General features: G+C 40.3%; 1 protein-coding gene and 1 long non-coding RNA gene across 3 annotated transcripts in view; one reads left to right on the top strand and one right to left on the bottom strand.

The window, feature by feature from the left end:
• The window catches only part of LOC112992405 (peroxisomal multifunctional enzyme type 2), a 69485-nt gene extending 57504 nt beyond the window's left edge, over window positions 1-11981 (bottom strand). The window contains exons 1-7 of one of the 2 annotated variants that reach the window (XM_026115439.2): window positions 11845-11981; window positions 8958-9011; window positions 4188-4295; window positions 3635-3694; window positions 2539-2560; window positions 2380-2426; window positions 1610-1694 (exon numbers count right to left, since the gene is read on the bottom strand). In XM_026115439.2, the coding sequence (XP_025971224.1) occupies window positions 1610-1694; window positions 2380-2426; window positions 2539-2560; window positions 3635-3694; window positions 4188-4295; window positions 8958-9011; window positions 11845-11902 (434 nt within the window). In that variant the 5' untranslated portion in view covers window positions 11903-11981. Of the gene's footprint in view, window positions 1-1609; window positions 1695-2379; window positions 2427-2538; window positions 2561-3634; window positions 3695-4187; window positions 4296-8957; window positions 9012-9268; window positions 9312-11844 lie in introns of those variants that run through there. The other variant, XM_026115441.2, reaches the window with a different exon arrangement.
• On the top strand, window positions 11113-16408 carry LOC112992407 (uncharacterized). The gene is made up of 4 exons (XR_003261530.2): window positions 11113-11485; window positions 12351-12462; window positions 14671-14803; window positions 16272-16408. It is a non-coding gene; the product is annotated as an uncharacterized LOC112992407 (long non-coding RNA).
• The last annotated feature ends 476 nt before the right edge of the window (window positions 16409-16884 follow it).

The raw sequence follows: 16884 nt of genomic DNA on the forward strand, positions 1-16884 counted from the left end.
AATGAAAGCATTATGTAGTTTTTTTTTTGCTAATAAACAGATGCCCTGTCTGGCTGGTGGGAAACATCAGACAAATCCTGAAGAGCAGTCACAGCAGTGGGAAACTAACAAAGTCCTGAACCTTTTTGAGTTACAGTGCAAAACTGCAATAGCTACTCTGTGACAACTGGGTATGGTACTGAAAAAAAGAATTTTTCTTTTCACGTTCTAACTGCATTTCATATGGTGATATTAAATAACAAATGCTTCCAGTAGACAGAAAAAAATTATTCCCTTAAAAATGGCTTCATCTTAACATCGGTGTGATAATACATGAAGATGCATTCTTACAAAATTCACAGAATTTTCACAGAATCTTAATATATGTGTTAAACACTTGAGGGAGGGAGAATGTTTATACTAAGGTAGCAAAATCTTGCCCCTTGTCCCCTAACACTACTGCTGTTGAGAGGACAGAACTGCTCACAAGGAAGCTCTAGAACCACTGCATTTTACAGTAGTTTTGAGACATGAAAACATTGTGCTGCATGTTTCCTCATAAATCTGAATTCAAAAGAGGGTTTATACCCTCACTTCTGAAAGAAGCATTATCAGAATCAGTTCCAATCTACTGTAAACACACCGCACAGCTGAGATCAAAATCTATTTCATTTTTTTAATCATTTGCTTCACTGACAATAACATTGTTTTTTAATTTAAATAAAGAGGTGTTATTAGTACTGTCTCAATATGGTCAATATGAAAAAAGCTACAAAATCTATAGAAAGCAAGCATTCTGCAGCTGCCACACCATACATACATAACCTGAAGAGACATTCACTAACACTATTATCTGAGCACATACATAAAAGGAGCCTAAAGAAGCGTTTTCCTGAATGGATGCAACTCCTGAACTTTAGCCATGCATTCTGCCTGCTTACTGGGCTCTCTATTTCTTCCCTTTTCTTTCCAATCCCATTGCTTGGATGAGAACGAATGTCACTGTGGTCACAGAATGAGGAAGAAATTAACACTGCTTTAAAACACATGAGTACTGTAGTTAAGAACAAGACTGATTTAATCACATTGGTGTTTTGACACAGAAAAAACAACAAAAGTTAAAAACTTGAAGCTCTGAATTGACAGCGCTGTTTCAGCTAAAGGTAAGGCATACTAAAATAGGCTATGAACATCCCACAATTACTGTAAGACAAACCTTTGCCCAAAGGGAAACAAACTGCCCCCCCCCCACGCCGAACAAGAACCACAAGCAGAACTGGATGCACCTGCCAATGGAGGAGTAGGAGGAAATCCTCTTAGACATGCAGTCACATGCATATAATACCAAATAGTTCTAATGAGTTCTGATGAAGAGAAGTGATATTTCTATAACCCTATAGCTCCTGCCTGGGATATCTGCATTTACAAGAAGTGCAACTTTAAAGGTTTCTATGTGTGGAGGTGGTGGTGGCAGCAGAACTGAAAGGGTAAGATCTCATACATCTGGATGCTGATTTTGTTCGTCTCAGTAACAGTGAAAAAAGGACAAGAAACACCTTCCCTGCCAGGGCTTGCAGTCTGGTACACATTGTTGGAAGGGAGGGGGAGAAGAGGATATACACATTTTTACCTGCCAAACTTCTGATTTTTCATATGATTCCATGCAGCTCGGGTGACCAGGAACGATCCCCTCAAATGAATTCTATGAATTATATCTAGGATCAAATTAAAGGCAGTTTAATAAACCCAGGAATTCATTTGCCAACTTGAAAAAGACAGTTTGTTTCTTCTTCATAAGAAGAACATAAGAGTCAGCCATGCTGAGAATCTCTTCCTCATCTCTGATGGGGCTGTCTTATCTAGGACTCACAAGCATCCAAAATTCCTGTGCTCGAGCACAGTCAAGCAAGGACTGCAGAAGCTAGACCCTCTTTGCAAAAGCTTGCCACTTAACTGCCTCATCATCGCCTACCATCTCAGTGAAGGTTCCCCCTGTCCTTCTGTTCCTTGGCACATCAGCTTTCTTTCCTTCGTTGTTAGTTTTCGGTCTTTCAAGGTATTCGGTCAGATGGCACTGGGCTATGAATGCAATCTGCTCACAGAAACTGTTGTGTTTCACGTGACTTTTCTGTATTCCACTCAGCACTCAGGAGTGGTAGCTAGAGCCTTTCTTCCCCTCCAGAACTGCGTAAACCTAGCATGAACTGTAGCACAGATCTGGTTTGCAATCACATAGGCAGCTAAATACAAGTAACTTACAACTGATCTTTGAGGTTAAATGCAATTCTCTGCGGTCAAGCACAGAGAGCCTTCCCTTCTTCTCTTCTTCCCTGTGCGACTGGAAGGGATGCACCTTCTATCTTTCACAGAGTAAGTGAATCTCACAGTTCATCAACTCACCCCAATCTTCATCACTTATCCGAACGAAGGAGCGATCTCTTAGAATCCTGGAAAACATTATCAGGAAAAATCGAAAAGAAAGATGAACATGTGTCTACACAAAAGTGACATTCCATAGTCAAACAGAAAAACAAAAACAAAAGCTTCAGATTTACTTACCCAGCATTGTTTACAACAATATCTGTAAAAAAAAAAAAAAAAAAAAAAACACACACTAAATGAACACGTGCTGATAAAGTACAAGCTTATTAGTGTATTTCAATTTTTCTCCCACTTTAAAACCAACATACATGACAGATATAACACTGTACACATATATTCTGTTACTTTCTAGAGCTGCTTGTCCTGATTAGGGACATTCTAACATTGAAAAATGATTTTAAAAAAAAAATCCAAGATATTTAGCAACAGACAAGCCTCAGTCTACCAAAAGAACAAAGACCGACAGTGAGGAAACACTGAGAAGTGCTGGCTACCTGGGAACACAACACCTGCATGATGCAGCCATCCTGCTCAGTTTTGCAACTTGCTCTGAGTTTCAGAGTGCTCCATACTATGCAGTTTGTGCCACCCTCTTTGTTGGAGTAAATCCAAATAATAGCAGAAGTCACCACTGAGGAGCAGTTGCGAAGCCACTAGAACAACTTGGATCATAACAACTCTTACAAGAATATTTCATTTGGTTCCTGTTAGCTTGGATTAAGTCTACTTTTAGGCACCTAAACGTTAAAGTTAGATAAGCTTCACACTTATATAGGAGCAGCACATCCAAAACAGAAACTTGACTTGTTAGATATAACACCTGAAGTGTTTTCTTAATTTGCACCAATACGTTTTGATCTTCATACGGGCTCAAGAGCTTCCAAAACATGACAGAGCATGACTGACTCTCTAATTCCATTATTTATCCTAATTTTATGCAACTAGTTACAATATTTGATGAACTTTGTGAGCTTTCAAGACAGAAATTATCCACCATTATGTACCAAAATTCTGAAGAAAAATAGAGAGTCTTATTCTGAGCTTTATACTTCTATTAAAAAATACCAAGAAGACAAAGCAGCTGCCATTAAAACTTAAAGTGAAAAGCCTTGCATTTGAGAGTTTTAGGTTTCAGCTATTTAGGGCTACAGATATCCAAAACTTATGACTTCAACTGCAATCACGCTGTATTTCACACACCTCTTGTCAATTGCACTGTTTATAATGGATTTGAGCTTGCAAACAAGTTACAACAAGAAATAGGCAACTGTACCTATCTTCCCAAAAGCCTCAAGTGCTGTCTTCACAAGCTTTTCACCATCTTCTACCGAATCTATTTAAAAAAAAAAAAAGTATGACTTTCCAAGTAGAATGAACTGTATACATTGCACTTCCAGGATATTAATAGCTAATTCCATGGAGTTAAAAGGACTGTGTATAACCCCAATATAAACTAAAATTTAGCCACTATTTGCATACAGCCCTAGGCACACCCTACCACACAATGTTTGCCATTATAGGAAAAACAAGAAGCAAAAAGAGTCAGAATAGTCCATTCCCATTCTGCCTCTGACAACTGCTGCTGGCACTTTTCCAGTATCCCAATGTTGAGAGAACACATGAAAGAAAAGGGATTGGAGTATTAATTTAAAAAATTCTTTATGTCACTTGGTTTTAATGTCTCTCTCCCTACTCCAAATTACATTCCACTCTATCTATATAGTTTTGGCAAGCTGGCAGTAGTCCTTTATTAAGCATGTCAACTTGTCATTTAACATGGTCCATTATTCCTGTAGTATTAAATCTAGTTTGGAAAAATAACGTACCATAATTGGGCACTGCTTTCCCTCCTTTTGCTCTGATTTCATTAACAACTCTGTCAGCAGCTGAGGAGCTTTTGCCATATCCCTTGAAGTCACCTCCAAGATCATTCACTGTGCATCACAAAGAGAGGAATTTTTCATGATTAACACTCAACAGGTTTCATTGTCTCTCCTTACCTCATTACCACACTGGAAGTCTTAAAGAGTACTAACAAAACCCACTGCCCCTGGATCCCACTGGGAATCTCTGACCATTAGAGAAGAAGAGTATGTCATGTTACTGGATTAAAAAGTATAATATACCATATCATTTTTTAAAATAACTTGTAAAACAGAACACAGACTCCCTCCCCCCCTCCCCCATGCATTCAATTTAGTCACCCTGCCAAGGTTATCCCTCCAATTGTACTATTACAGTTTGGAGATTAAGATCTACCATACCACTCACAAATGATTAATTCTGTTCTTTTGTCAAACTGCTAGAGCTACTGCACGAACTGTAAACAAGATTGAGAAGAGTTTGTTCCTGTTTTCTCTTTAACTGAGTAGCTAAAATGTTACTGGTAAACTTAGGCACAGAACAAATCAAGAAATCTGAACAAGGGCAGAAGAGCCTGCCCTGGAACTTTGGATCCTGCTCCTGCAGGGGCAGGAGTGACGGTTGACAGGGGCAGCTGTGTTGTTTCCAGACTGGTCTGCGTACTGGAGCACACACCATTAACCGGACCTGCACTGTATCACCGCTGTGGTTTACTGCATTTGCACGTCCTAAAGTTCCACAGAATTCATCAGAGAAAACCCTGATTCAGTCACAGATTTTCAAAAACAACAACAAAAAGGTAAGACTGTTTCAACAGGTACAATACACATCGTAAGAAAACCAGAAGTGACTGTGGATTTACATGCACCATTGAAGAGTCCTTTGCAACAGTGAACTCCAGCTTTGTGCCTTCCAACTTTTGCACAGACTTAAAGCAGCCAACTGTAGTGAAGTCCACAAAAGATATAGAATTTCCTGGTCTTGATGCTAAACAGCAACCTTAAATCTGTTACATCATCACAAAGTGAAATAAAGCTATGTCATTCTCGCCCCCCCCTTTTGTTTTTTTTTTTAACTCCACATCTAAAGAGGAACATAGCTTGCAGGACACGTGATAAAACCCATCTCGTCTACTGAGAAGTAAAAAGGCCTCATCTGGAATTCTGCATGCAGTTTGGTGTGCAGTATTTCAAGAGAAATGTGGAACAATGGAGAAAATCTAGACATGTAAATGAGAACACCAAAGCCCAGAGTGAACAAGCCATGGATATAAAAAAATAAAATACACACACATACACACAAGCTAACCCCACAGATCTGCATAGCCAAAAGCTAGAAAGAATTAAGACAGAACATGACAATGTACTCAAAGACATTAAAAAAAAGATGCAAAAGAAAAAGGAAATAAACTGCTTTCCATGTCCAAGCTAAGTAGATCAACAACTATTAGTCTGAATATGTCAGCTAGCACAACTCAGATGAGGCATTACAGAAAACTCACAAGAACAGTGAAGCATTAGAATAGGCAAGGTGGGACGACTGCCCAGTCCACAGCACCAAAAGTCTTTAACGTGACATTAACCAAAAAATGAGTCAGAGTCAGCACTAGGAATTATGATCTCCTTTTGGGAAGAACAGACAACTGTGTGCTAAACATGTACACAATGTCATTTAATTAGTCTTGTTAAGACATTATAACTCTACTAAAGGCATGTTTATATACGTTTATATTTCACCTAAAACAGCAATTTGCTGACAAAAGCTTAATTAAGAATGCCGTATGTAAGCAAGAATTTAACTAACATTAGTTGCGTCCATACTTGAGAGTTCCAATAGTTTAGCTAGATTAATTATTCAAATGATTTGTCGAGTTTGCTATTGCACATGAGGCTTAAGGCTATACCAGTATGTTAATAAAAGTAAGGACAACATACTAACCTTACTACTACATATAAACTACATCCTTCTACAGAAGTACAAATTTGACTCACAGAATTTTAATATGAAAGACAGAAGTAAGTCTGCAGTCAGAAGGCCTTTCATAAGTGTATTTCTGTTATGAAACAAGGTTACTGTCAAATCCCATTAGTTTTCAAGTATCAGTTTTCAAGCTTGCACCACACTTCAAGAATCACTGTAAAACTACAGTAGGGGACAGCAGTACCAATAAATAGCTTCATATTCATCACTGTTCTTCTCTAACTGCACTAGTTAATTGTTAAATTAGATTTAAGCAATTGACTTAGTGGAAAATATGAAAGTGAAAACTAGAGTTCAAAACAGTTATGCAGTTAACATAGCCCTCTCTGTTTGAAGGTCAAATGATTTAAACTAAGTGACCACCACATCAAGAAGTTCCACAAAGGGTATGGTGAAAGGGCTGCTTGTTCTTTTTGTTGCTGTTATAGCACTACCTCAAACTAATTGGACAGCTGAACATGTGGCTCTGCTGCCCTTTTAAGTATTTTCCTGGATTAACAAAATATATTAAATCAGTATCTTGAATAACATTTCAATTTAAAAGTGGTATTAAATTAATATTCAGACATAATAATATAATCACACAGTTAAGGCCAGATAAACAGTTTTGTTTTGAATCAACTTGTCAAACAAAATTACTTTAAACATATGCTTGCATGGAAATTATTTGCTGCTGCCAACTTCTTTCCTATGCAATAAAGCTGTGATTTTAGAAGTGAAATAATAATCACAAAATAAAATGCTTCAAGAAGTATTGAGAACCTACTGAGGCTTTGCAGGTCCACTCCAGAGTGCTTAAAAGCAGAAGTAAGCCTGGAAATACTTGGGAAAGTTCACAGAGAGCTAAAAAGCCCCAGAAGCATTCCACAATGCAAACGAACACACAAATAGATATGATCAGGAGAGATGCTTCAAAAGCATGACTGTAATCCAAACTAAGACGTTAATTCAGACATACCTTCTGATAAGTTGGAAAGAAACAGTATGTTGTCTGGATATAATTCACTGTGTGAGACAAAAAATAAAACATCCCCTTTCTCCCCACTTGCAACTTTTTCTGATGAGAAATGTAACAGAGATACCTAGAGTGACAAAAAAAGGCAGTAGCAGGCAGCCTTTGAGGGAGAAGAGTTCCATTTTGGCTGCACTGGTCAGTGTAACCAAGATGACGCCAACTCATTCAACAGAAGGTGAGTGGGAATGACATGAGGGACTGGACAGCAGATTAAGAAAGAAAAAGCTCCTGTGCTGGGACCCAGTGGTACTCCTCTAACTAGAGTATTTGATCACTGTTCTTACAGTAGACCTTCACTTACATAACTTAAAAAAAGTTCTTTTGAAGACAAAAGACCTATGCCTTACATCTGCTTTTGTTAGAGAAATTCACAGACATTTGCAAAAGTAACTTCTCAACTCATTTAGGTCAGAATCATAAGACAACAGGAGTAAAGAAATACAAAGCATTTATGAGCATGAAAAGCACCACCATAATCGGTGATAGGATTCTGGCAAGGGCACGGAAACAGCTGCAGATAAAGAAGAGATGAAGTGAGGCGCCATTTCCAGAGAGAAACAAGACGTTTCCCTTACAGTCAGTCAGTTCTGAACTTACTGATTTAGCTATTGTGCAGTAAGCCCAAGAGATAAAGAAGCATTGGTAATAGTCAAGCAATATAACAGATTCTCTTCCAGATCATTCTGAAAAGCCTGAAAACTAACTACATAGGATTTATACAATTAAATATTTGAGCTGCTTTAGTAACCTAATTCTTGTTAAATAAGAACTTGAGATGAAATATTCCTGTTCCCAGTAAATAAGTACCAAAGACAGCACCTACCAAAAAAACCCCCTCTAGATTCTTTTAAAGTTTTTTTTACTTGTCTACAGACAGACTTTTTGTATTTAATCAAGAAAGTAAAAACAACTGATTTATGAAATTTTGTAAACTGAGATTGAGATTTTTTTATTTGAAAGTTACTAAAATCAGTGGGCAACTTCTTGCAGGTTTAATTACATACTCAGCAAAGTCTGTTTAACCCTTTAATCTTGAACTCATCAGCAATACTTATACAAATTCACTCACAGGCAGTGAAACTGCAGATACCAACTGCTGAACAGCGCACAGGAGTGTAATTTAACTATCAGAATTAGCCTGTGATATGGCAGTTTGTATGGCTAAATACTCTCCAAAGAGGGTTCAACCAAATGACTATGAAACTCTGATAGAAATCATTTACCAAGAGCTATTTGGTACTGTCTTTGGGACCAGACGGCTCTTACGCATGATGGCTTTGCATAGAGAAACAACGCTGTGCACTTTCAGCACGTTCTGTGTTTTCTGAAGACTACTGATACTGCATTACGTTCCAATAATTCCTCTCCTTGGAAAAAATAATAGAAGTGTTCACATTTTCAAATGGTCATATCAGAAGTTTCTGAATAGTGCTCACCTGAGATAATATCTTCTCTGGCCACAACTTACAGTAAAGATTGGTACGTATGGATGAAAGTCAGGTCAGGATGATGATGATTCACATTGACTTTCCAGCAGAGATAAGCCCTTGGACAAACTTGGATTACTTTTTTCATAAAAGAAATAAAGCTTAGAAATGAAATTTAAATCTCAAGAGATAAGACAGAAAACTATTAAACGATAAAGGTTACTATCAAAAAGGGCACAGACTGTTGAATGCCAGCTGTGTAAAAAGGCAAAGGTTATTGTCTAGATCAAGTTAGTCAACATAAAACTTACCAATTACGGAAGCTCCTCTTTCAGCAAAAGCCAGAGCATATGCTTTGCCCAATCCTAGTTTAAAAGAAAGAAAAAAAAAAAAAGTCAATTTGTCTTTTGCATTACAACTCAGAGAAAGCTACACAGAAGTGAATTGCATTAAGAAATATGTACCAAACTAACATAAACACCTGGCAGGCCTAAAATAAAACTGTATTTCATCTAGAAGTTAAAGTTTCACATAAATTCAAAACATAGAAGTAAACTATCTGATAAATTTAAGATGGAACATTCAGTCAGTGAGGAAAAAAGAACACATTGCCCATGCTCACTCTTTGTTATTGCACTCAGAGGAACCATCAGGAAAAGCTGCTTGCTGCTAAGTTCGTGCTCGTGCTAGAAAAGACATTTGTAAGACAAAGTTGAATGTCTTGATGTGTTGTAACCTTGCAGACTGAGGGGATGTTTCAAGTTAATTAATCACATTCTAAGCTAGTAAGATACTTCCCTAGTTCAAGTGAGTCTTGCAGATTTGAAAAAGAAACATACGTGCTGAAAAAATTTAACCATGACTGAAAACGTACTGAAAAAAAATCTTCCAATTATTTGCATAAAAAGAATTCACTTAATTGTGAAAGACTACTCAGATGCACCCATAGGTTTACCTAGCATAATAGCAGAAAGTCATTTTTACCTCATGTACAGAAACAAGACTCTCGCACCTTTACTCTGACTTAGACTCTGTGTGTGTTAAACATTAGTTATTTGTTATGATTAATGATTTACTTACAGGGATATTATCTATCATATCAAAAGTTACTGAAATCAATGATAAAGGTTCTTTTTCCCATGCCAAAAGATACCAATATTTAAATGATCAAAGGATGATCAAATACCTCTTTGCCCCTCAAAAAAACATTCAAAACTAGCTCTCAAAAGAAGAAAATCAAAAATTAGAACTGTTTAGACTGTTTTGAAATACACTGACCTCTCTATGTAAACACAGAAACAGTTTGGAATTCTCCTTACGACTCTTATGGGCCTCCACAAGGGATGGTATCACATGTGAGGCATACATATACATCTACTGCCTGATGTAATTGAAGTCCCAGAAAAAAACTATTTTTTGGAGAAATCATGTAACTGAGAAGAGTACAAAATCCAGACCATGACATATGTGCCAGTGTTCTCAATTGACATGCAAGGACAGAGAGCTTAAGCATCAGAACTAATTTTAAAGAAATATAACTTAAACCTCTGAAAGCAGTTAAATAGCAACTGAGCTGCATAACAGGCAAGAAAAATGCTCCACACTAGATTTGCCCAAGCTGAAAAGAAACTATTTTTTAGATGCCTATATGTGTTTGTGAAAACAGGTCTCATTTTAAAAATGAACAAGTTAATGATTCAGATGTTTTGGATAAACCTCCAGATCTGACCTGCGCTATAAACTATGCTATAAAAAAATGCTATAAGCTAGAAAAAGCCAGATAAGAACTAATATGAAAACAGAGCCTCCAACTGCCCCGGTTTAAATTCAATTAACCACTTCTGAAAAAACTGTTGCGAAATAAGACACAAAAGACAACTCTCTCTGTTAACAAACTACTTCGAAGCAGCCTAAGAGTACAAGCGTCTGCATATCCATACTTATGGCAAGCAATTTTTGCTTTGTGTGTTGCTCTCTTAGAGCTTTGTTATTGATGACATTTCTTTGTTTTCTTATTATCTAGGGTCTTAACTCGTACTTCAGTGAGATCAGCTATACAGACAGAAGCACACCAATAAGTCTGGTAAGAGCTGAAAAGCATCTTACAAAGATCTGGCCTCAATTATTCTCAGGTTTGTCATTTTCAGGTGAGTCAAATGTTCAATAGCTTTCCACAAAACTTCACAGTCTTGGTCCTCCTCTGCAAGAAGTCACGTAATTTAGGCCTCAAAATGTCTCCTCTTGCTACATGCAGCTCCACAAAAAATGCTGCAGGAAGGCAGAACCTTCCTGGAGGATTATGGAACAAACTCCTTTGGTCGCTAAGAACAACTGCAAACTTCGCTGCTTTTTGTTCCAAACTCACAGTTCACATCTTCGCACTGGAAGAGTGCGGGGAGGAAGAGGGAAGAAAAGAAAGAAAAAACAACAAGAACTTTTCCTGCCAAAACCAAACATTCCAGTGCAGAACCACCTCCTGCGGAGGGGCCAGGCCCAGCGTCCCCCCGACCGCACAGACCGGCCCTGCTGCGGAAAGAAGCCTCTCTCTACCCTTCCCCTCCTGCGCTGCCCTCTCCCCTGTGCCAGCACACGCCTCCCTGCTGCCACAGTGAGCCAGGCCGGAGGCAGTGCGGACATGCAGAACAGCGTGTGAGATCGCGCATGTCACAGATGTCAACCGCAATGTCCAAGGCAAAACTGGAAGGAATTAGGATGCTAAGCGCAGCTGGATCAGCCCGCTGATGCCGACCGGTGCGAGGTGCTGCGCTACCCGCCGCAGGTAACCGAAGCACGGCAGGCACGTCTGCGGACGGGCGCTGATTTGGAGCACGGTGGTCAGGTGGGTCAGCGTCAAACGGCGACACCTCCCAGGCACCGCGAGAGGCGACGCCGCAAGCCCCGGGTGGCCCCGGCCGGGGCTGCCGCGGCGCCCGGCCTCCCCCGCCCCCTCGGCGTCCCGCTGCGGCGCCTGCCCGCCGCGCTGCTCCCCACCTCTCTCCGGCGGGGGAAGGCACGTTTCTGGCAAGTGAAGCTGCTCCTACGCGCCAGCGGCCGCCGCGGAAGGGCACGGGGCCACGGCGGCGAGGTGACAGCCGCCGCCGCGACAGCCGCCGCCGCCCCCCCCGGAGCCCCGCCACCGGCCCAGCCGCCGCCTGCGGGGGCAGAGGGCCGCCGGCAAGGACGCGGCGAGCCGCTCACCTCCTCCGGCGCCGGTCACCAGCACCACCCGCCCGTCGAAGCGCAGCCCCGCCGCCATAGCGCTGCTCCCGCCCGGCCTCGACGCCCCGCGCGCAGCGGCTGGACGGCGGGGGCGGGGCGCGCTGCGGCAGGGGGCGGGGCGCCCCACCGCCCTCTGGGAAACGAAGTCAACAGCCGCGCCGCGCGCCTCAACGGCCCCCGGCTGGGGTGGGGGCGGAGGGCCGGGCGGTGGGAGGCTGTTGTTTTCGGGCTTCGGCGCCGCCTCCTGATTGCGTTTTCATACCTTTAAAGACAAGGCAAGGTGCTTGTGAAACAGTCGCTGTTTAACGTGCGAGCCCGTCGGGTCAGCGGCACATGCCTAAACAGGCCACAGGCGGGTACGGTGGATTTGGAGATCCGGCCGCGCGAGTGTAGGCACCTTGCCTCTGGTTAAAGTTGATCTGAAACAGTCTTTACTCTTTCACAGTGCAAATCACTGCTTTCTGTCCTCACTTACTTGGTTGCAGGAGTTCTTCTGATCAGAACAACTGATCAGAACGATTATTGGGAAACATACCATTTTTTAACCTCCTGGAGTGGAAGACTTCGCTGAAGAACTGACACTAAGGAGATGTAAGGGTTAAGTATCTGAGAATCTAGATTCACCAAAAAAACCCCAATATTGTGGAAATATGCTAACTACTTCTAGCTTTCTATATTTCTGCATCTTAGAAATGGGTTGTTTTCCTCAGGAAACTCAGTGATCATAATGTGAACACACATATGCATAAGCGTATATGCAGAAAGCATATATATGCTCCCAGTTTCCAGCCTTTTGAAAAGTACAGTATATTGTCAGTCGGCCTAATGAAACATTACTTATTCACAGGTCCAAAACTGGGGAGTTAAAAATACACAAAGATAGAAGTTTTAATTTTGTTTCCCCTGTTCCTTTCTGAACTTGACTGTCTGCCATGCTCTTTGACATTCACAGAGTAAACGCCCTTGGATGCAATTTCTCATTTCCAGACAATGAATTCATTCATTTTAAAGCATTTCTCTAACACTTATCATCTCGGAGTCTGCTTCATTGCTCTGTAGTCAGTGCAAAGAAATCCATTGACTTTGCTGAGCATTGGCTCAGGCTGTAGATGAATTTCTCAGAAACATCAAGCATATTTGCTTCCAAATAAGCCTGCAAAATGGATAAACAGTTTCCTTTTTACAGACTGGAAACCAAGGAATGGTTGTGTAACATACGCAACTGTGTAGCTGAGGGAGCTGGATGCAAATTCCCCACCCTATAATCTTAGCCTTTAACTTCAAGATACTAATCTGATTGTTCTTTACGATTCACTTTTAGCAGTTGGCAGTAACTATTCTTACAGTTTGTGGAACTGACCAACGCATTAAGTAGTGAGCATATCTGTTCATTATATCATTGCAGAATCAGCATGGTTTGGGTCTCAGCCCCTCAAAATGTAACTGTATTCGAGCATTAGGTGGCTACTGCTATGGAGCTCAGTAGACCTAATAAGGACTTTCCAACATTACCTGCCCAACTCCGGGCTCATTAACTTTATCTGAACTACAGACAGGGATCTCTTGGAGTTCTTCCTTCTTTCTGGCTACCTCTCCAAGTCAATTGAGAGTGCCATAAGCCTGAGTATCCAGGAGCTGTAAACTTTCTGCTGCATTGTGTTGTCTGTCTTAAATCTAGGAGGTGTTCAGGGAATCAAGGACAGTGTAGATAGAGTCCCCAGAATTCAAAGTAGTTGGCTATCATTTTCTCTGAGAAATCATCTACATACTTCCTCTGCACAGCCAAACTTTACTTCACATATCTTTCTTGTACAGTTGATCTAGCTTGAATTATTTACACAGCTAGTAGAAAGAAAAATTGTATTTGCTGCAGATTGTCTCCTTGACTATTAGTGCTTTATTGTCTACACTGAAGAGAGGTGATAGCTATTTGGAGAGCAAAATAGGGGAAATTAGGATATGTGACATGAAGTAGTCTGTAACAATTACTCCTTTAGAAGTATGAGGAATAGAGGTATATTACCTGTGATTGCATTACCTGTAGTTCAGTTTGAATGGAGGCGTTAAAATAAATTAAATGCTATAATTGCAATTTATAGTTTGGACACTAGGGGAAGTATTGTGCTACAGTAAAACTTATTAAATGTACATTTTCAGATACCACACCTCTAGTAATGCAGTTCTACAAAGAACCTAAGAAAGGCTTATGTAAAGATGAAATCAAAGGGTCACTGCTTTTAATACCAACTAGTTTTACTAAGCCAATAAATTTACTTGTATGGTGGCATTCTTCCAGCTATGTAGGCACGTTAACGTACCCATTGGGAGCCAGAATAAAAGGTTCCTGAAGCAGGTAAGGGAACAGAGGCCAGTTAAGTAGTCTACTAAAAGTCATGACTTTAAGTATGGGAAATACTGTTGAATGTGTACAGAAAGAACCCACTGCCCCAGATGTACATTATTACAGAGCTGGATAATCAGACTAGAATACCCTCATGACAAGTTACACTTTCCAAGATAGCCTCTTTCATTTTAATACAGCACAACACAAGACCATATTTTCCTACAATGAAAAGACCAGTGCAATTAGCTTTATATTACATAGAGAACCTTCTTGGCTCTGATTTGTCTGTACACTTGGCAGTACAAGGAAGCTGTTTCCTGTGTGAGTAAGACAGAGCTGTAAGTCAGTTTGTGATTGCTCTTTCTGAGGAAGTAACAAATTGTGTTCTTAATCTTCTGTGTGCTTTGGTTCCACCTCATCCGCAATGCTTAATATTTTCGTTATTACTTCTACGCTGACAGACTACACTCCCACTTGGCAGAAGAGAGGGAAGTCTCCCAGAAGAAGAGTGGTGCACCCTCCTGCAGGAGCAGTCTGGCTGGCCCCGCAGCCCTACCCGGCAGGAAAAGCATGACAAACATCTTACCTTTAAAGGTACAGTACACAGAGGACGGACTTACACTGATGCAGTGCATAGCTAATGTGTTATCTGCTGTGCATTATATACCCCCATTCACACCCACGTTTTTCTTAGGGGTTCTGGGGTTTTGTTTCTGTAACGTCCAGTAATTTTAGGATGTAATTTGTTAGGAGAATGCATGCAAACTAACAACATAAACACCCAGCTTAGTCAACTCTGCATACATTTGTGGAAACATCTGTTTCAGACTGAAAATGCTCAGACCCTTAGACAGGAACTAACCTAGTCATCCTTACAACATCAGCTTGATTTGCATAATCCCTCATATATCTGAAGCAGCACAGTTCTGTGTCTATAGCTATAGACTGTCTCCTAGGAGAACTTGGTTTAGGTTTTTGGTGCTGGTTCTGTGCTCTTGTATGATTTTGAACATGCCATTTCATCTCTGTCCTTTAGGGTCTCAAATTTTTCTGTGCCCTGTCAGTTTAGATCATGGTCTATTCAAGGAAAGGACTCTTAATTTTTAATTTGCCTGGAAGCCAGTTGCTACATGCCGCAAGTGAAATCAGGCCCAGAGGTACCTGCATAGCATAATTTGTCCTTTAGGTGGCTAACATACCTTGTTAACAACTTAGGGTCTTTTATAGCTTCCTCAATTTGGTACACACACAGTAATCAGAATCAGCAAAGAGGTCACACTTGAAAACAATAAATCAAATTGCATACTTCCCTCAACAGAATTTTTTTTTTCTGGAAAACAAAACAGAAAGTGCACTGAAGTGAAAGTACATCACTGTAATATTTTATGTTCAGGTGAAACTTGTCCTTGTAAAAAGATAAAAACAGCCACTCAAAATACAAAGGAATTTGAAGTGTTCTCCTAATAGTTGGAAGTGATTTGTTCCAAAAGCCATAAAGGTATCAGAAAATAATTGCATCAATCTGAAACAAGGTATGAGCAGAAAACACCACCACCATTAACCCCGATGAGGTGGTATTAGCTGGAAACTTGGATGTAATAGATGTCGAGCGACAAATCGATAGCAAGTGTCAAACTGACTTAAATGAATGAATCATAATAGGAGATTAATAGCAGGATAGCCAGGTTCCATACTCAGCCAGACAGGCTTTAAAGTGATTGAAACCGGTAATGAAGTAAGTGAGTCAAAAAGGAAGACCAAATCTACTTTGTCTCTTAGTGAACAGTGTTAACCAGCATGTATCTATCATTACCTCTTTTACTGACATAGTAGGCTTTTTAGACCAGGAAAAATTTGCAGAAAACCCCCCAGATATTACCCTATAATACTGAGTAGAAGAATTTGTTTTCTTTAGTTATGCTTCAGTGCTTACAGCAGTGAGTTCTTTTTAAGTGAGTTTTCGTGTTGTGCACCAAAATAAACTTGCAGTATATTCTAAAATCACTCATTCAACAAACATGTTAGATAAATTTTTTGATTTTGCCTTTTTTTTTTTTTTAAGCTGGAGTTGCATATATTGTGGATACTGTGCTACTGTGCTTTTCATCCCATCCAAAATATCAGCTGTCTACAGCTACAGACTGACCACTTTTGAAATAATGTGTATGTGCTTGTGGGGGAATAAAAGAATTGAATGACTTGCTTTTACTCAATGTATTTTTTTTAATATTGCTAAAAGATATGTTTGGGTTATAACGCTCATTTTCAAGAGCTTAATTTGCTTTCTAAATGGTTCTGCTCACAGAGGTTTCTAGAGGCCTATTCACTGGGAACAATTTCTCCACAAATGTGAGGGAAGGGGGAAACCAGATGCTTCTTACCACGTCCTGCATGTAGAAATTGAATCCAGTGTGCGTATGTTAAAAATTGTGGCACTCTTCTTTTGAACTGTACGAAAGCATGGCCTACACCAGATGGTACCTCTCCACACATGACGTCAGCCATAGCACTTTAGAAGTCCCTGGGGTTTTTAATTTAGCATCTTCTGTGACCAAACAGGCCTTACTCAGCCCAATCATCGCCTCCACTTCCTCTCTCTCTGCAGCCATCCACTGACTGCCAGGGCAGAGAGGTTGATGAAATGACTCAGCCCTTAGCTGGTCACAAAAGTTTAT

This window comes from Dromaius novaehollandiae, chromosome W, assembly GCF_036370855.1.
Source record: "Dromaius novaehollandiae isolate bDroNov1 chromosome W, bDroNov1.hap1, whole genome shotgun sequence".
In the NCBI taxonomy this organism is placed as follows: domain Eukaryota; kingdom Metazoa; phylum Chordata; class Aves; order Casuariiformes; family Dromaiidae; genus Dromaius; species Dromaius novaehollandiae.